This window comes from Dendroctonus ponderosae, unplaced genomic scaffold (assembly GCF_020466585.1).
Source record: "Dendroctonus ponderosae isolate FM_Combo_2020 unplaced genomic scaffold, Dpon_F_20191213v2 Dpon_F_20191213_1, whole genome shotgun sequence".
Lineage (NCBI taxonomy): Eukaryota > Metazoa > Arthropoda > Insecta > Coleoptera > Curculionidae > Dendroctonus > Dendroctonus ponderosae.
In genome coordinates this window covers 56,968,277-56,990,179 of record NW_026017110.1, presented here as the reverse complement: position 1 = coordinate 56,990,179, position 21,903 = coordinate 56,968,277, and the positions used below count along the sequence as shown (strand labels likewise).

The 21,903-nt window shown below is 33.3% G+C and overlaps 1 protein-coding gene across 1 annotated transcript; it reads right to left on the bottom strand.

The window, feature by feature from the left end:
* Positions 1-3,959: 3,959 nt before the first annotated feature.
* Positions 3,960-21,245, bottom strand: LOC109537877 (SKI family transcriptional corepressor 1 homolog-B). The gene is made up of 5 exons (XM_019904799.2): positions 21,162-21,245; positions 20,890-21,031; positions 17,749-18,602; positions 4,211-4,379; positions 3,960-4,093 (listed from the first exon to the last, which is right to left on the bottom strand). Exons 1-5 carry the CDS (start codon positions 21,243-21,245, stop codon positions 3,960-3,962), a joined length of 1,383 nt encoding a protein of 460 aa, XP_019760358.2.
* Positions 21,246-21,903: the final 658 nt, after the last annotated feature.

The following is a 21,903-nucleotide window of genomic DNA, read 5'->3' as shown; positions in this document are numbered from 1 at the left end:
TTTCAAAATCTATATAATACAACAAACAAGAGCAAATATAGTGGCAAGTCTAGCTAGGAAGCTCACTATCTTTATCTTTTTCCTTGTTTGTTGTATTCTACAAGACAGAAGATGTGCAAACGATCCACTGCTTCATACTGTTCTTCGACTGGTTGCACGGTAGATACAATTATCATAAGTAAGTAGTAAGTAAGTATATAAGGATTGAAACTAAGGTAATACTAAATGGAACAACGTTAAAATATGGACTCTCATACAGAAATTAATTTAATCGTGGGTGAGGAGGAGTTGGGGGAATTTTGAGAAAAGTATGTTTAACTGAGATTTCTTCTGACTTTCATTCCCTTTTCACTGAGGTCCACTATTTTGTTAATTCCTATTATTTCAGTGTTATTTCCGCCTTAAAGACTATTCCTTCTGGTTTGTGCCTTTACACTCTTCACAATCTTTTTAGAAGTTAGTTTTGTTGGAAATTCCAATTTCAAATTATTTGTTGTTGGTGTTCGAAAAGCTAAAATAATTCCACTTAAAAAATACTTATAAGTAGTGTGTAAACGGACGGTGTTTGTTCCTTACGATGGAAAAGTCGGTTGGACCTCACAAATAATATTCTTCTTCTAAAATTGTTTTGTTCATATTTGACATCGTAGACTGTTAAAATTTACCGGTATGCTTATTAATACTTGATCAAGCATGTATAACTCGGAATTGAGCTTTTTCTTGTTTTTTGTCCTACTTTTAAAATAATTTCAATAATTCAATTTAATTAATTCCTTTTAAAGCTTTCTGATCTGAATCTGTGTGCCTTAAAAAGGATTTAATTTCATCGCTTAATGTAGAACCAGATGATTTCGTTTCCATATCGTGTTGGTCAGGGCTAGATTCGGAATTGGAAGAATTGCACTTTTTAAGAACATCGGTCTAGTCCATAACGATTTTAATTGTGATTTTGCTTTTTTACTTGACTTTCGTCTAAACTAGCGTATGCCGAATGACGGTCTAAAAATATCCTAACAAGAATCACTTCATTATTTAACAGTATAACTTCTCTTTCCTCCATTTTCTTGAAAATAATTCTTGCAAAAGAAAAATCAGTTTTCTTTAATGACAACTTGCATTCTTTTCAGTAGCAATAAAAACTGTTACAACCAACAACTACTAATAACTGGTACAGCGAACACACTAGAATATACATAAAATTCAAGAAAAGAATTCGTAGCAGTGATTAAAGGAAACCTGCATCTACTCACAAGTTTCCGCTCAGGACACTGTTGAGAGGACACCTTAAACGGATAGGCCTAGGAAGTCATGGAGACTGGAGATTCTGTGGCTATGAGGAGGCAACTCCAGAGGACGTGCTTTGCGGATGTGATACAGTCGCAAACATAAGAACTAACCTGTTTGGCAGTTGCAGAGCTGGTTGCCTTCAATAACACCTTGTAGCTGCAGGAGGAGCTGTGGGAGATGAGATGAGCCTTAGCCCAGCTCCTAGAAACAGGGGAGCACAAAAGTTCCCACAGCCGCAGTTTATTGTCACCCCTATATTTACAATCTAAAGCAGACTAAGAAAAACTCAAACTTGATAAGCACATTTAATAGTATTTTATGTATATTTTTGGCGCTACTATAGGCAAAATATCAAAAGAAAACTATTCCTTTATTAACAAAACACATTATTTAATCGAACAGCATTCTTTCAAACCGTCAACGCTCAACGTCCTAAAATTACATTTAATTGAAGCGTTGCAGGGCAAAAACTGAGTACGTATTTTAGGGCATAATTCAATTCAAATTTACAGTCTAAAACAATATTTTACAAAATTACATGTCACTTTATAAAGGCTGTAAATATGAATGTATTGAATGAATGAATCTACACTATAGAGTGCATATTTAAATAAAATGTAGAAGATATTGCTATATATACTAAAGGCCTATATTATTTTACAATGTTATTATATATAATAACCCAATGCTACCTGAAGTTGCATCTAAATTTGAAATGCTTTTGATATTCACAATAGGATAGTTATCTGAATCTAATTACAGTCTCCTTCTTCAAACGCCTGTAGGCCTTTATATGCCAAGAGCTATGGCTACTTTTAAACTCTAGTCTATGTTGTGAAGGTGTGATTGCAAAGAATTGACCGCTGTTTATTCACTAATACTAGAGCTTAGTATACTAATCTCTTCTATGAATTGGGTCTGGGATGCTGAGTGTAGTATGACACGAGACTTATTTTAAAATTTATCTTAGGAGGATACGAACGCAGAAAGATTTATCACACCGATTCATACGTTTGAGAAAATTTTGTATACTTCCAGAGTGGGTACCCATTTCAGACTGAGTACTCTGAAGAATTGGAGCACTCTGTATTTGTATTTTATATTGACTTATTTGAAATAATATACTGAGTATACAGCGAAGGAAATGTTATGGACATTTCTAGTGACCTGCTAGAAGTTACTTACTAGGTACAACTGATGATATTTATTTGTATATAAAGCACCACACGCCGCGCTCACAAATATTATAATAACTTTAGTATTGAAATAAGTATCATGTCATCTGAATGTAGCATATATTTGATATGTCCCACTTTTAGCACTTACAGGCCCTGGATTGCCTTAATTGATTATCTACTGAGGCTATATACGTATTCATATAATGCTTTAACATTTGAGTAATTCTACGTATAACAGTATAAATAATCAACATCTACCATTCATACATCAATTTCATTGAGAAAATTATATATCGACATCCTAATTAGCAAATCTCTACTTTTCTAATTAAAATTTAAGATCGTAGTTTTTCTACATCCGTTATAACAGCATTGCACTCTGATAGTTTGTAAATTTAGTACAGCTTTGAAAGCAAATATGATTTTTGAAAGAACGCGATTGAGGAAAAACATCCATTTTGAGACCGATATTTGCTAAGCTGGTATAAATCCGTCCAAGTCCGTTCTAATGATGGTAAAATTCAATTAAAACTAAGAAGTTTTAAAGGGGAGAACTAAAAAAAAATGCAAATTCAGGAAAAATTCGGGATATTGAGATATTTTTGGAAAACTTTTCGCTTTCTGAGAGCCAAGCATTTTCTAAAAATGGCAAAAACTTCAAATTCGTGTTTGCTTTAGTTTGCAAGATGTGCATTTTTTGCCTGAATGTTTAACGATTTTTGTGAACATTTCATCATATTTGAAGCTAATCCTTCTCTAAAGATGCCAAAACTTTAACAATCGAATAACACAAATCTCATAAACTCGGAATAAATACTATGAGCTCATATCTTTGGAGTTTCTTTACCTTAAGAAAATAAAATACAAAAAGTCACACAACTATTGATTCAAGTGCGAATTATCCATTTGCTTGCAACGTGTCGTGCCTTTATGTCACAACTGTAAATAATGCCTTTCTGTTCATATTTAAAATGTTCTAAAATAAAGATTTTTCTCGACTGTAACAATTATTATGCAAAAACGTATGGAGTCCCTGAGAGCCTTTTCCAGCAGTAGCTCTCTGCTTAATAGTAAAATGCATTTATATGTTAAAAAGTCCAAAGGATCTTTAAAATACAAAATGTGTAAAATGTGAGTAGAAAAGTTCAAGTCAAAATCCATTTAATTAATAGCGATATTTCTCCAAAAGAAAAAAATGTTTTATTGCGAAAAATTATAAAAAATGTAGTTAATATAATTAAACCATGAGAAACAAAACAACAAATGTTATGAAATTCATTTTAGAAACTAAATATGTAGATGTATGAAATAATATTATTTTGGGTCAACATCGCAGAAGTTATATTTTCAAATATGAATAGTAGATTTAAATTTTCTGGATATATAGATATATTTCTGGTAGAAACCAGAAAATAGGTAAAATTTGAAGTAATTTTTTTGATAATTAGGATGTCGGCATTGTGGTACAAATGAGCGAATTGCTACTTTGAAAAACTAAGTCACTTTATTGCCAGCTTCAGAAGGAGTATACATTATTCCGCTTTGTGTAGAACATGAGCTGCAGTCCAAAGCTGGTTTCAACCCTAAAGCTAAACTAACTGGAGCTCGAAGCAGAGCATCTGATTCATCTGCAATAAAATAATTCAAATTAAAATTCATATACGAATTTTAATTGAACATGAATCATCGGAGCGCAGAACAGCATAAACGTTTGATTCTTAATAACAAAACAATGCAATACGTACCGGATCCAATTAGAAATCGCTTGTGGAGATCTTGGCGATACATAAAACTTGCTCGCTCTGGAGCGTCTAAAGGCAACCTAGAAAGATTCCAAATTTTGTGGCTAAAGGGCTGGAGGTCCTCTCTTTGACTTACTAAAGGTAATTGGCTTCTACTAGGAGATTCGGCAACCTGTAAAGTTCGACAAATTACCTTTTAGCGATAACTTGTAATAAGTACCTGTTTATCAAATTAAATTTTTTGGTAATAGTAAATGATCTAAAACATGTTTCCTAGTGACAACTCAAACAGTACCTAATGTTAATTTGCAAGATGCTTAATCTATCCTTAGGGAAACACGAAATGCGACGATAATAAAATGGAAATGTTAGCATATGACCTTTAGGGACCCCACGAAAATTAAACTACTCGCCAGTGAAGCTCAAAATTAATTGAAAAGATAAACCTGATCCTTAATTGAGCATGTAAAATTTTACCTAGTATTATGTCTAAAGTACAAACAATCTACAGATTTTTTTAATATATTTATATAGAGATACAGTTAAGGACAAAATGTAAAAACAACCCCTAGAACTGGATGATTACAGAACTTGTTTATTTTAGCAGACAATCCAGCTCTGTCTCGTCTAAAGGCGTTGTCATTAAATCATAGGCTCATCGTTGTCTATAAATCCAATCTGCCATTAAATTGTAAATCGATGTTTCATACTCCACTTTGATTTTCGTGACAGATAATAAATAATTCAAAATATTGGGAACGAAACTTTATGCGGTAAGATGTAAAGTGTAGCATTCAACGCCGACAATTGTTTCACCAGGAGATTACGTACTGATAACTTTATCGCTGAAAAGCTGTTATGTCTGAACAATACCAATTCATTGAATCACGAACTTTTAACTATCGGTGTCCTATTTGAGTTATTTATTATTTATAATGGCGTGACCCGCAAGATTGGCAATTCTAAGCAATTCTATAGCATGTCATAAACGTATTAGGTATTCTAAAAGGGTGGTTTAAAAAATATAATTATTGGATTTGATTCAGCCACAGACTACGCAACATTCTTGATGTATGTTTCAAAGCATCCATATTTCACACTATGTGCAGCTATTGTCAGGGAACCAACCGACTTGAGATTTCCATTAAAAAATCGACAACTTATTCAAAGGCAAAATTAACCATTATTTGACAATTATTGATTTAGCTATTATTTTCCACTAGTTTATTATCCTGCTAGTATTTTAGCGAGTTGCCAAAAGTCGTTTTTTCTTCAATACTATTAAGCAAAATTTAAGAATTACTAAGGACTGCCAAATTATAATTAAAGACAAATGGTGTAAGCACCGGCAAATGCTTCATTCGCTACCCAGAGGTAGGTATCAAAATACACGCCTATTACTCCATATAAAGCAAATTAAGTATTGTAATAAGGCCGATTTATATTCATGTCAGACTTAGATATCACATTTTCGAAAACTCAATTTAAATACCACAAAATGCGAAGGGATGAAATACTTTTTTAAATCCAATTAAAACTTTTCTTTAAATAATCTGTTTTTGATACGTTTTGGCTGCTTAAATGGACCACTGGCACCAATATATACTAAAGTTTGAATCAAGTATTCTTTACAACTATAAAATAAACTTTTATTTCGGATCAAGAAAGAAAGATTGTGTTAGGCAATATTAGCGGGAAAAAAAGACGGCGGCAATGAATTGGATCCCCAGGGAAGACAATGATGCGAGTCAGTGCTTATTTCGAGGGGTGCCGGAAAATATCAATTTTATTCAACAGAGATTTGTTTTACGTGATAACGAAAGTAAGTATACTAGATCATTACGGAGATTGATAATTAGTAGGACTATGCTGTAATAGTTTAGACTATTGAGTTATATAGTTCAATTTTAGTAAATCGTGAGTGGAAACATCTGAGGAGAAATTATTCTACATAGAAAACGAAATGTTGTAGCTCCGGAAATCGATGTAAATAAGTCAGCACCAGATTCCGGCAAGAATAAATAAAAGTCCAGCAAATATATGTGTAATATATAATATAAATATGTGTGTAGATATATAAGCCTACCAAATTTAAGTTGATCAGCAATTCTAAGGAATCACCATAATGATTTTGAAAAAAAAGTTTAGTTCTTTGACGGGGGTTCTAGGTAAAACACAAAATAAAACAATTTTATTGGGGTCGCAATCGCAAACGATATTCAATAAGGATCTATCAGTAGGCCTACTTTTCATTGGAACTTACGAACTTAAAACGCGCACAGCGATCAGAATCACAAAAAATCAGAACAGGTGGACAGACACAAAAAAATGAATGGGGTGGAATAAATAAAATCATTTAATAGTTTCTTATTTTCTCCAATAATATTTCAATGGAGAAATTACTTTTTATTATTCAATTAATCAACTTCCTGCGTTAGTTGCAGACCTTCCATTAGCCATTGGAGTAAGCATGCATATTCCAATGGATGTAAAGCCAGTCCATTTCGATAGCAAGATATGAAGATGTTGAAATGTTTTTTATCGACGCTGCTGAGTTGGAAGGATAGATAGATTATCAAACCGGAGCTCCATGATCACCAAATTTGGCTCCCATATTTTTTCATGGTGGTACGTTGAAACAATAATAGTTGACTACCAACAAAGCTAGGAAACTTTAAAAAATAAAGAGGTTTATTTTATAGCAATTCCAAAAAGTTGGTTGTATTTGGAATATTTTGGATTGGTCCTATGCTTATTGATATTATCGTAAATCATATGTAACAAGACATTGTGCCGTGTTTTATCGACGTCTGTGATAAGATTAAGTTCACACAGAAAATTTGTTCAAGGCGACATTTACGTGTTCCTACTCTAATCTGAAGACAATGAGACGCTTATAGCGGGCTCTTGCCCATAAAGAGTGACTATTGGCGTAGTGGCAGGTGGGTTCTTGTTTACAAATGAAACAATAATTGAATAAAAGAACAATGATCGAAGACATTGAACGAAACCAGGCCATCAACAAAGATTTAATTTTCTTGGAGGAGTTATTCCCTATGAAGGAGGAACTGCAATGTTTTGGGGAGGAATTATACGCAATCGACGAACTCGACAAGAAGAATATTTGTTATTTGTATATTGATACGGCTTTCAGCCAATTATCCTTCTATTACGCAATGAATTAAGAGCTAATTTCATCATCATAGACAAGAATGTTCGACCGCATCCGAGTAGAACAAGAACCGGGCCGGCAAACTCTCCAGACCTAAATCCTATCGAAAATCTCTTTCTTGAGCAGTTCACCGCCGCATCAATTCACCTGAAAATCAAAATGACTTAATAGTAGCAGTATTAGACGAATGGAACAATATTCCGCAAGAAATCAACGATTTCAAGTTCCAGAGTTCATACTGATTATTGATTATTAGTTCGTAATTTATTTGAAACTTAAATAACCTAATACATTAATTAAATTAAGAGTTGATAAATTTGATAATAAATATAATTACAATGTAAGTAAAATAATAACTAATATTAATAATAAATAGTAAATAAAGCTTAATAAATTATTGACATTTTGTGAGCATTTTTTGTTTGATTTTGGCCCAACATAACTACAGAGGGTTTCATTTCCCTTATCAAATTTTATGCTGCCGGTTAGAACGCTTTTTTGGTTTGCTAATAAAAAGTTATGGTTGCAACGTATGTTTTTGGTTTGCTACACTTACATGCATTTTTCTGTGTTTGAAATTTATTTCAATTTTTATTTTCAACATAATTCAGAAACTGGAAAAAATCATAAGAAACCACTAATAATTTAAGCTAGATCACCCGGTAAACATAACTAATTCAATTGCGAAAAGCTGCGAACACAATCTGAGATAAAATTAAAGGATATAATCCTGGAATTGCCATGAATTTCTTATGACTATTCCGCTTAGCGCATACAGAAGTTATGTAAATATAAAAGCGTAGTAGAATTCTTACAAGTAAATTAAAATCGCCGCCATAAGGAAGACAATTCAACAAAGAATTAACTTGACAATAGATTAATTACTGCTTCTATAGCCGGATGAATATTTAAAATATTTAAAACGAATATACACAATGCCAGTATTGAATTTACCTACTGCATACAGACCGTCTGTTTAAAGACTGACTCCCCATGGGACCAAGCCAAAAATGCTTAAAACGGATTCACCCTGCTTTCGGTAATTCTCAATGAATAAGTAGACATGCTTTACGTGGATTATAGGGTGACCTACCGAAAAGTATTTACAAATGTTGGCTACCGTGTTTTTAAATGAAATTAAAAATATATATTTTTTTTTTGAATGAACCTAGACGATCTTGTATGATGAGATAAACATGGATAGAGAAACGTTTTATTTTTGATATATTTTATGGTTTTAACAATGGTTTCCTCAAATCACAAGTACCAGTTTTACTTTTTAGCCAATTTGATAGACTTTACGTTGATGCTTCTCCTTTTCAAATGGGTTATTTTCATGGGCAGTGGATAATCAACCTCCCCGGAAGCCAGCTTGTCTGCTTGTTTTGATTCGTAATCCTGCTTCTCATGTCAAAATGCCAATACCAGTAAAACCCATCCAGGTCGGAAAAGTACTCCTAACGAATAGAGGGCCTAAAGTGCTACTAGTCGCACTTTAGCTACTACTAATCGAAACTAACGAGGTGGCTCTAAAAGTAAATGAAGAAAAGTCTAAATATATATGCGTTAATTAAAACAACTCGAGAGAAAACATCTATAACTTCGAAATATTAGAGCGCTTCAAGTATCTGGGCTCAACCAGGGATAAAAGGAAGAATACATATTGATGGATGATAGCTAAGAAACTTATTAAAACCCTGGGATCTTAATTAAGCAACTAAAATTACAACCTACAGAACAGCATATGTAGCAAAACAGTTGCAACAACGAAAAATGAATTAAAAACCCTGAGATTGTGCAAAAAATGGACTTACAGCGACAAACGATAGACTCCTCAAACTAGTTTGGGAGGAAGTACCAACCTGAAAAAGATCACCAGGCAAACCACTTTCAAAATTGAAGCAATTAATGTAGTCAGCGTAGACCCACCCAAGGTTGTAAAGGTTAGAAGGAACAAGAAAAAAACCATCTTTGGTTGCTGGAAGATTTCGCTTTTTTCGCATCCATAGCTGAGCTCAACCAGGGAAAATTGCTATCAATTTGCCCTGATCATTGAATTGGTAAAGCCGTTACAATTGAATGCCCTGCAAAGTATTCAGACCTGACTCCACTAACTTTTTTATGGGACCATATCAAGTCAAAAGTGTACTCCAGCCACCCCAGAAATTTTGGAAGTTTTGCGAGAACGTATTGTTTATGAATGGCATTATTAATGTTCATATAGAAATAAGCGATTGTCTCATCAGCTACTGCTTCAAAGTAGCAAATTTTTATATCAACATAAAACACTTTATATATCACAGTATCTAAAATAAAGCTTTCAACTCCACCCTAAATTTGACGTGTCTGAGCAATTTTGCTTAACTGTTTTATCAAGCGAGGAAACAGATCTGTTTGGTTTTACTTGGAACACCCCGTACATTTGGTACATTTGTTGTAGGCATTTTGAATATGATGACCATTAATTTCTTTTCTTTCTAAATTTGTATTTATATCCCACTATTCTTCAAATATTTTGTGACAATACTTCCCTCTAAGTTGCAATGGACTATTTCTTTTAATAGTAAGTAGGTATTCGAATTTGTACTTTAAATGTCAGAACACTGTGATTTCCTTTGGACCGTTTATTCTAATAAAGGGGACAAAAAAGCCATGTCGTTTTGCTTCTGGCTGTTTACGTAAAACGCTTAATTTAATGTGATATTTCAGAACAATAGAACTGACACTGTTTAAATTACTTTGCTAAATCGCTTTAAGTAAATGTTATGCGCCCCATCCGTTGTAGGAAATCACTCGCCGACTTTTACTACGTAATTTTAAATTAAAATTTACATAATCAGAAGACGATGTCTTATTAAACTAAATTTACCAACGCTGCATTTCGATTTAGGATTATTTTCTTACCTCGCTTGCTAAATAAGACGGAATTTTTCTTGTTTCAAAAAGTTTGTTCTTGTTAAAGTAGAATGTTGATATTGTATCTAAACGTCAACTAAAAAGGATAATTATTATTTATTTATAAGTAACTAAGAGTAAAATTTCTTAAATTGTTAGAGTTACGAATACATCAAAATTCTGAAAATGTCATTTAAAGGCAATCAAATGCGTTTCTGGGCATTAAAAAATCCGCATGTACTACGCAAACGAGAACTTTGAGAAACCCGGATTCTTCATATTTTTCACACTATGAAAATAGAGTGTCGAGAAATTTGTAGAACTCTACTTTTGGCTGAAGCTAAATGACCTTTTGAGAAAATAACCCATCGATAAAGAAATGTTGGCAGTTTTCTCAAAAAGTCTTGACTTCAAGAAGTTTTAGATTTGTGTGATTGTTTTTGAGTGGCAAAATCGACTCAAATCCAACACTGCTGTTTTCGAAATTTCTCAAGCCCCTCATTTGAGTCACATAATTCATTTTGGCATTGTTGGATCGTGAAATAAAAATTAGAATCAGTTATCAGAACATGCGTGAGAAAATTTGAGTAGTTTTGACCCAGAAAGGGAAATTTGAAAATCAGACCCTTAGGTGCAAGATTATGCCAAAATTTCATGTTTTTGCTCATTTCTCGGAAGAAAAATGAGCAAGAACGTTCATTTTTACGTCATGATGCTCATGGAGCAACAATGGTTCATAAGATGTGGAAGTTATGGTCTGGTTTGCCTGCTCATTAATACATTTGATATAAATGAGTAGCATCCACACAAAATATCAGAAAAACAGTAGCCAAAAATGTAGTTGGCGTTCTACTCGTTTAGCAAATGTCGATAAAATTAAACCACGTTAAAATTTAAAATAAAAAATCATAATAATCTAAGATAGTAATTAAAAGGGAAAATAATAAAATATTGAACATGACAACCCAGCCAATGAAGAGAATATTTGAAAACAACATAATAGTAAGAAACAATTTACTGGTTGGGCTCGTAAATGCGGCAATTAATTGTGTTGTTAGTGTTAATAAGCGATAATAATCATATTATTACACTCTTATACTTAGACGAAATAGTAGGTTTTATTTGCAGGAAAATCGGCTTGCATTATTATATTCCTTTTGTACATTTATAAACAGTGGCCAGAGACGTAAGTCATACTTGTGAGTCATATTTGATCCATATTGAATGATCCTAAATGCTTAAAAATTTTGCATATCTGTTGAATTTCAGACATATAAGATGAACTCTATGGAGTTCAGAAAATCAAAGAAACTTTTATGCTTACTAAAATATTGAATCCTCCTATCGCTAGGGCAGGCGAGTGCGTCCTCGGATTAATTCTAATGTTTGTAAATATATTGATCCGTCCTACTTCGTAAGTATTTTTCTCTATTCCAATGTTGCTCGCAGGCAAATCGGGGTGCATGAATGACTAGCTTCGTCTATCTCCAAAGCCCTTGATTATGAGAAATCTTTTCAAAATTAGCATCACAGTTACTGACAAACAATTTAGCGCAAGATCGCTTGATTTTATTTTATTTTTCAATTCAAGAACCAATTGTGCAAAAGTTCAACAACAACACCGACAGCATAATTGCAGATATTTTCTCTAACATTGCCCAAAATGATCTTCAAACTGCTAATAAAATCGAGCAGAGAAAGACTCAGTTGCAGAATTTCCATATTATGAAATCTGATGTCATTATTTTTAAGGGGAACGAGCCAAGACGAACGTTTAAGTTCTTTCAAAATGACCCTGTTATCTTGTAAGTGTACGTGTCTTGTTTTGTGATATAAAAAAGCAATCATGTACAAAATCAGCGCCCGGTATCGACTATTTGTATGTTTCCATTGGGACACATTCGTCCGCAGTTGAGTGTCTGCCAAGCTCAAATCCCTTATGGATAAGAACTCATTTAACTTGGAATGTGTATTTATTTTATTATCGCTCTTGTTAATGAGGCGTATTAATAGAATTCTTCGTTTCCGTCGTTTTCCTTCTTTTGTTTCAGTCTTTTTGTGAATGCGATGCCAGAACCACTGAAAGGGCCCTGAGCTATTTAAATTTACCAAATATATAACTCGTTCAAATTTTAATACTTTTCAGTCATAAACAGTACCTGGTTCACTTGTTGAGCAAATTAAACATTTCTATATTTATACTATATATAATAATCTTGCTACGAATGATGATTTTTCATCGCAACGAAAATGTTACCAGCAACTTATTTYTCTTTAATAATAAATATCACTTWAGYGCCSCGTTTATYATGTAAATGATAAATTTRACAAAGTAAGAAAAATCGCYAATTTGAAATCATCTTGTTCCTGTAGARTTATTCCAAAAAAAGCAAACACCAGTTTTCCTTGTGTTTTCTCATACTCTACATCCAATGTGGTACTCACGGCATTTGCAACAGKAAGCGKATTGCTGCTGGGAAGTACAAAATTATGCGCACCATATTSAAAAATRTTTTGAAATCTATTGAATGCACAGGGATAATGACAGAGTAGAAGAGATGAGGACACCCTAAGGCAGAAATCACCATAGTAAATGRCTTTATACCACGTCGGCAGCAAGGAAAGGATTTTCGTAGGAGAATGGCTGAAGCCCTACRCAACCRCYAGAATTGCAAGTCTGGGCTGTACATGATCTAMAMAMATWTMCMYAATCTCATTGATAAAATAGAGGAAAATTTTTCAACAACCTTACAGTATACCATGTGTATGGGCAAAACTACTGCAATGGTCTCGGGACGCTTTAATCTATCAGATGTTCTACTTTGAGTTATTTTCAAACCGCGAGTTTGATCTAGTTAAATAGACGAACCGTATAATTTCCGGAACAAAAGTTAGTGGTGTTTAAGCAAAAGAACTTTTCAAATTAAAACAGTACTAATTATTTCCACACGGCTCTAATTTAATTTGAAATGAAAACAGGCCCAAAGATCAGACCACCTACTGGTACTGCTCGCTCTATTTTACTTCGTAGAAGAAAGGAAAGAAAGAACAGAAGTAAAAAAAAACTTTTAGGGAAATTGATAAGTACGAGACATTTTTTAACGTTCTTTAATGCATTTCATTCAACATACTTTCCTCATATACTCAAATGATTTTGGTTATTTGGCGGATGACGCCGGTAATTTATCTCTCGTAGTTATCTCTACATAATTCAAAAACTAAACATTTCAAACCTAACGTGGGTCATGAATAATAACGTACTGTTTTTGTCCAATTTTTACCAATATAACTCAAAACAACCTGAAACAAGCATTAAAAATACATTATTGAAAAATGTATCAAGAGTAATTACTTAAGATAAGCAAAAGTCAACTGTTGCATTAAGCTATTCAACTAACTTTAATATAAGTTAATCTAATATAAGTTTGCAAAATATTAGCCAAGTAATCTGCAAAATTATCTAATGATTTATTTCACAAAATTCCTACTTCCTTATTTACTCTACCGTATAATTAAAAAAGAACACTCAAATGAAATAAGCACCTTGCTGAAAAATATCCTCTAACCAAATGTTAGATAAGAATACAAGTACAAATCCCAACTGGGCTTTGTGTTTTTATAAAGGACGGCACTAATACGTGACGAGGTTTTTTCCCCATGGGAGGGGTATGAATTGACGCAATTATATCAGTTCCCCTCGTGCCGAAAATAATCGTCTAAAGATGAGTGAATTTTATTGCTCATGCCAGACCTTCATTAAAAAAAGTATTAGGAATGGATTACAGGTACATACAATAAAGCAATACGGATTTAAGTTGTTTTGATAAACATCTTGGCATGTGTGTTTGTTTTCCTTTGTTAATTATTTTAGTCATTATACTTTATACTATTCTTATTGTTAAATTACTGTGTCGTGTTTTTGTTTTACTGATTTTTCTGGTTAAACAAGCGAGCAAAAGAAAATCTAAAAATACCCATCTAACTACTTGCTGACGTGAATGTAATAATACTAATCCATAAAACAAAAATATTATTTTTTTGTCAGAATGTAGTACAACTTGTACGAAAGAATTTACTAACCAACCGAATGAATAATAAAATGAAGAACCTGATTAGCGTTAGTGAAAAATTTAGGTGACCTACTCGAAACCATCCAGGAAGGATTGTGATCTTGTAATTGGATATGCAAATATAACTTTCTTGCTCGTAAAGTTTTTGACTCATGTTTTTTTCAATGCTTCAAATCACTCCAATCCCCTAGTGGTAGTCGACCCGTCTCTATTTTTTTCGGATATTAATTTACTTATTTATAAGACTCTATTTCCAGTAGTACAAATATGGCTAGTGCAGATACGGCTAAATGAAAAGCGTCAATATTTATAAAAACAGTTACACAAAATAGTATTAAAATAATCGGTTTACGTATGCGACTTTAAGTTTCGTTAAGATCCTTTAACTTTTAATTTGAAATTTTTGAAATTTTGTATTTTTTACATTATATGGTAATTTTTGGAACAATCTGACACAAAAGTGGACACTTTTCTGTAATAGATGACCTGCTGCTGGTAAATTTTTATCAGCAGTTGTTGAATTCTTGCCATTCTCTAAGAATAAGTGTTTGTGCTTGTGTAGCAAGATCAGGCGTTCCAGTATGTATTTATTAAACGTAGTTTGTAAATTATTCTAATTGCAGTTGTTGTTAGTTGCAGTTTTTCGTCATATCGTCATGAAGTGTGTGTTAAATTAATTTATTCACTTTTACGCACGTATTGATGAAAAATAAATTATAATTTTAACAAATCATCGTTTAGTGCCATGGTATAGTGGACGCAATATTTCACATGATGTTCATTCATTCATTCATCAACATTGACTACACATGAATTACATTTTATTAATTTCTTGTCCATTATCGGTTAATTATCTCTATTTTGAACACGGTTTTTTGAAGAACTGCTTATCCGTTTCTGACGCTGGGGTTATTTTAATTAAATTTGATAAATTTGCAAATTCACTTTCTATTCACAGCATAACAAGAGATGTGAAATGTGAATCTCGTTTGGTTGTTCGATTAAGGCAGATAATCTTTTATTAAACTAGAATTATAATCCATCCAAATCGAAAACAAACCAAACTAGGGATGGAGAAAAACATCGATGTTTCGCAAACATCGATGTTATTTGTTCGATTTTCGATATTTTTCCCATCGATGTTAGAAACTTGGGACACCGATAAAACATCGATGTTAGATCCTGAAATAAATACATCGGACATTTGATGTTGATACTAGATAGAAACATTTTCTGCGAACTCTTTGATAGTGCCGATACAAACGATACCGCGGCATAGCGGTCCATTTCCAGTTGCAATCGAAAAAAAACCTCTTTTTACAGTCAGTTGGGCGAAAAATGAAAAAACAAATAAATTTGAAATTTGTATGCAACTGCAACTATTAGATCATCGCTGTTATCAAACATCGATATTACCTTTCGATGTCAACATCGATGGCTACCATCAATGTTATGGGATCGATGTCCCATCCCTAAACCAGACCAACTCAAACAAATGTACAATGGTGAAAGGGAACTTTGAGAAAATTTTTGTTTGTAAAAACAAAAATACGTTTCGCAGTTTGAGGTCATTTAATTTCACTAATTGAATTTCGAAATGTGCTTACCTTAATTAATCTACATCGGAAAGTAAATGAGCCATAAAATATTGAGAGAGCAAACAAGAACCAACTGTAAAAAACGAAAGAGGAAATATAAATATACACCGTCGAAAACTAAATATTTGTTCAGTGTACGTGCCACCCTTTCCACGTCGATTAATGTGTTGGTCTTTTTAATCAAATGTAACTCAATACTTAAGTAATAAATGTTGTGTTCATCAGAGCTTTCAAGAAGATTAAAAGTAAATATATCCACCTAGGCAAGGCGCAATAACTAAAATAACGTAATATTTAACTGATGTGAAGAATAAATTTACACCAGTGGCACACCTTGAAATTTTATAAGTACATAATACAGGGTGGGCCAACGAAAACAAAACCGTTCAAATTTGGGGTTCTTAATATTTTTACGAAAATCTCTTGATTAGTTAATTTATTTWATCGAGTTAATCTGGAAGACTGATTTTCAACTAACCTTGGCATACATTATTAATTTAGAAAATGTATGCCAAKGCTTAAAGTAGCAACAACGCTACACATGAAAACTGATGATGGTGGAAAAATAMACCGAAACGTATTTTAATTGATAAATAGAGACAATAAATGACTGAAACCCAGGAATTAATTTTGATTATCCTTTATCCCATTGAATAGACTTTTTGAATTACCATTGAATAGGTATTTTCACCCTTAAAATATAGGTGGAGGGTAGGGTTAAATTACATCATATTTGAAAGCTTYATCAGTTATTGTGTATACTTTCCTGACTGTGCTTCAATTCCAAATCAAATTCATTCCTGGGTTTCAATCATTTATTGTCTCTGTTTATCAATCAAAATACGTTTCGGTGTATTTTTTCACCATCCTCAGATTTTATGTTAAATGTTAAATGTCTTATTGTTAGAAAATTATTCGTTTATTTTACAACAACGCTTAATCATTAGATTTTAATACGATTTAATTAAATGTTAGAACTATGAAATTTATAGCCATGAACTAAATCATGTATCCTCTGCCGAGACTTGAACTCTGGTCCAATTACATTGAATCGCGTTGAAAAGGTAAAAAAGGTAGAATGCCCGTCTTAAATTAAAAAAAAATAACTAATACGTAAACAGAAAAGCACTCTACGGTGAATGCTTACGGTAAAATTCGTAATCTGTTTATGTTATAAAAAAGTGTTTGTTAAATCGGACTTTCTTCTAATTCTTGGGTAGGATGTGTTTTTAATTCTGAGTCTTGTAATGTTTCAAGTAATTGGATTATTTACTTGTATGCCGAAATAGATTTCATTAGAGTAACCAGACCGACAAAATTTTATATTTTTCATATTTTAGGCAAATTTTCAAATTGCGTTATAATAAATAATTTTTTCCAGATTGTAATTGCTTCGGTCTGAAGCAAAATTGAATGTTTTTACTATTAGATATAAAACGTTTCTATACATATATATATAAATAATCTTTATTTCCTACAGAAAAAGGCTATCGACCCAACGGTCTTTCTGCCAACGTTTCTATTAGGCTTTCTTTCACTTGTTTCATTCAGTTAAATAGACCCAGATCTACACCAACGATAGAAATAAATTTGGTTATATTATTCTTACGCTAATGACACTGACCCCTATGGTGTTAAGCGCTTGCATTATCTGCTAATTTGTGTATATTTTTCTATGAGCTGCGTGTGTGGCACTGAACTACCTCCTTTGGTAATTAAAATGCTACAAAATCCTGATTTCACCAACTTCAATTAACTAAATTAAATTAAAAGGTTGTGCACACACACAAAGTTTAAAAAACTTACCTTCTCCTCTTTCAGTTCCCAGTTGAGAGTTGATTCAGCATTATCATCCGTTGTTTCTATATCCACTTCGTGATCGCTTTCTTCTGAGTTGTGGGATCGTGTATTTTCCAGTATAGGCTGAACCGGCTTAAATGCCGATTGATATGTTTTATCGAGAGGGAAGAACGAGTTTTCTGGTGGAAAAATCAGAGAATTTTGCTTCAACCAAGAAAATGAAGAATAGGAAGAAAAATTGAGTGGTTTATGGCATATTAAGTCCATGGCCACTCGAGATATGGGTAGTCGAAAGTCTTGACAATGGGCTATTCTGGGTGAAGGAACAACTGGTTGATTTTGAGATTCTGCTTTATTTTGTTTAGTTGTATGAGATACTACTGAGGATGATAGAAGTCGCTTTCTAGTTCCACCATTGAACATAGCTTTAACGTCTTCCCAAGCATGAATAATTTCCTCGGGCGGATTACCACTTAGTTTCATGTGCCTTCTCCACGAATTAAAGTTTGCCGCGTCTGGTTGAACGTATTTGTCGTTTGTTGTTAAACGATGAGAATGAAAGATGAACTTGTTCGGAGAGAAAAACAAACCGCAAGCGGTGCATTTAATACATTTAGCCCGAGAAGAATTGTATCTAGAAGGAAGAAATGATCCTCTACATCCCCAAGCACACTCATGATGGACCGTAAAAGCAAAATCATCTGGAAGCCTTGGAGGAGCATTGTCACCGAGGAAACTTTTACAGAGGCGTTCTGACTCTCTTCGAGTTATCATGCCACATCTTCTCGAAGATACAGGCATAGCACCAGCTCGTCTGAGAATTTCGAGTTGTACGGGTGTACATTGCACACAAGTTATTCCTGCAACAATGAAAATGGTATTAATTTAAGTTCCTTGCATTAGAAACGAAAAAATAGCAAGAAATACGTCTGTAACTGGAACATTCAAAATCTGTGTCAGTTATGTAATTTACGTGAATTTCTGAATATTCGAAATCAATTTTCGAATAAAACGCATTTGTGTTTTGCTATAACCCTAAAAGAGTTTAGTTTTTTTGGTTCTTTCAGCGAAAAATTATTCGAATTGTTGCACACAACTGAAGTCGTTATTTAATTTAGGGATTTAGGGAATATCCCATTTGTTGAGCGCATATTACGCGTTACGAATACAACTTTAATGTGAATTAACTAATGAGACCGACAAAGTCTTATTTAAAAACATTTTTTTATTTTCACAATTTCAAATTTAGTTTTTTACATTGCCAAATTTACTAGTTGGCATATTTTCAACCAAATATGTGGTTTCCCATATATAACAAAATATGACTGAACATTTTGTATTCATATACCTGAATGACCAACATCTAGAAAGAGCATTAAGTTTCTCGGGGTTAAGATTGAGCAAACTTTGCGCTGGGGCCAACATTGCAATTTCTGAATACGAACTTAAATTCATATTGTTGCCTGATTCGAAATATAAAACCTTGTTTACCGACAAACAACTGTTCTCCATTTATGATGCCCAATAATTTTCTGCGAAGTCTGGCCCTTGTATTAGGTCTGAGTAACACTGTGTTGAGTTGCGCTCTTGAGTTGTTGCCGCTCTCTGAGTTAATGAGATTTAACTGATTTATTAAAGGGAATTAAAGTTTAAGAAATCTTAAAAAAGGTCATCAAGACTTCTTATGAGTAACGTGTGACCACTTCGTCCAAACAACTAAAAAAAGTTATCAACATTTTTTTATAAGTAACGTTTTTCGAGCACCGGAACTGAGTTATTGCGTCAAAAGCTCATACATTGTAAATACTACAGATTGTCAGAAAGCCATCCTCTGAGCTTCCGCATGTTTGATCGACTCTTGGATAGTGCTTAAGTAACTGGATTCAATAGACAAAAGGACGATCTATTTTACCCCCTACCACAGACAATTACTTTAGACTAGGTTTTATTGTCAATATTTCTTAACAATATTGCTGCAGCGAGCCGGAACCACCGCAAGTCAAGGCCTAACTGCCCTGACGTCACGAGTACGCCGACTTGACTAACTTTCACATGAAAAAGGTCCTCGTGTACGTCAGAGCTGTCGAGCCTTGACTTGCGGTAGTACCGGGCGAGCGCGTAAAAGCAAGCGGTGGCGGCAACGCCGCCAGCCAGATCATTAGTGACAATTCGAGACAAGAATAGGGAACATTCAATATTTGAATTAGACTATTCCAGAGTTTTCCAACGGCCATACAGAGAGAGAGATTCTAAGGGGTTCTAAAGGTTTCTTTGGAGAACAGAAGAAAAATGTTTGAAAATAAGCCGTTGAAAATCGAATTTTAACTTTGTTATTAAGTATTATTTTGAAATGGTCCCATGTTCGATTGGTACCTTATTGGAATACTTAACCGTTCGAAAAGACAAATTCCGATTTCTACCTCAAATTTCGAAAACTTTTGATATTTAGCAGGTCTTCTTCTACAATTTTTTGATAAAAAGTCAAAGCCGCAATGATATTTTTGTCATTATCAGGTACTTACAAGTAGATAGCTTTTGTCAAAAATAACACATGTCCACAAAATGATTGTGTAATCCAACTTTGCCCGTTCAAATCATGCATAGAGCACAAATACGTTTATGCTTCTTTTTAAACAAGAAAAATGAAGCACTGAATGATATTTAACAAAACGAGAAAATGGTAAAATTTCATGAGTCCTTTTATAAGTAAATAATCTCAAAGATTCTTCTTCGGATAAAGGGATGTTTAAATGGATAACTCCTGTCGTCCGATTTCCGATATTACACGGAGAACCAGCAGAAAATTTCCTAGAAATTTTTTAAATTAAAATAATTTTCATGTTTTACAACTTTTAGTTAAACTACGTTAATAAAGAAAACACGTAAATTTTATATTAGGGTTTTTACACACGCCATGTGAAGTTAGCTGACCCATCTGTTCCTGGATTGCACGTTTTACAGATAAGCCAGGTATAATCATGTATGTTTTACTGAACCAGTTTAATAAAATTCTAGGCAAAGTTTTCTCAGGAATACCCAACGAAACAAAAATATAATACACAGTCCTGTCGCAAATATTGAAGGGTTAATCATTTTTGTGTTCAAGAGAAAGTTTCTTGCAAGCATTCGTTTTTGTTATGTACTTACCTAATGCCACTCTTCTATTATGAATTTCATTGTAACTGAAATGTTTCAGCAGCGTGTTAGATATTTGCGCCAAACACAATCGTTCTTGGTTTTCAATGATCAAAGATACAATGGGAACACCGTAAAGTACAACAGTTGAGACCTGAAACTTTGAAAATCGAAATTAGAATTGTTTACAACAAACCATATATATTAATTCAAAGATAAATTTTACGCGCATTATTTGATAATTTGTTATTTTTTGTTCCCTTAAGTGTTTTAAGCGTATGTACCTGGTTCGGCCGAGGACTAATTTCTTTCTTTAAAGGTGTAACACTCGCAGAAAGCTCTGGCGTATTAGTTTCTACAGAATCCATTCTGGAAGTGGATGCTTATATTATATATATGTATATATATGTATGATATCCTTTAATTGTCTGGTACGGACGTAACACAAGAGTGGAAACAATTCCCCCGATCACCACACTAAACCAAAAAGTTCATCTTACACTATATGCACACACTTTTTAGCCACCTTATACACCAACACCAAAACACCTTATCCAAAGTCAAGGAACGAATGAAAACATCTCGCGGGGTGCCAGATTGCTTTTTGGAAGCTCCGCCTTGAACGCTCAAAATGGGGATGTGTTTACATTTCAACCCTCTACTTTATCCAATGGAGAAAGCAGCTCGAGTAGCGACGTCGCCAACCCTTAACTGTTGACCAATAATATTTTGCTATCTCATGTCTACCTCTATTAATATTTAACAGCCTTTTTTTATCTTTCAGCTTTTGATGTAATTTCCAGTTGCATCAACTTGTTTTTCCTTACTCTTAAATATAAGCTTACAGTGAAATCAATAATCACATTTTAGAAAATAAAATGGCCCTAGAGAAATTTTCTCCATATAAGAGCATAAGTTACGTGTTTTGCTGATACGGTCCATTTGAATTTGGCATTTAAATTGAGATATTGAGATAATTGAGAATATTTTGTAAGAAAATAATGTTGTCTATTGCATGAACGGCAA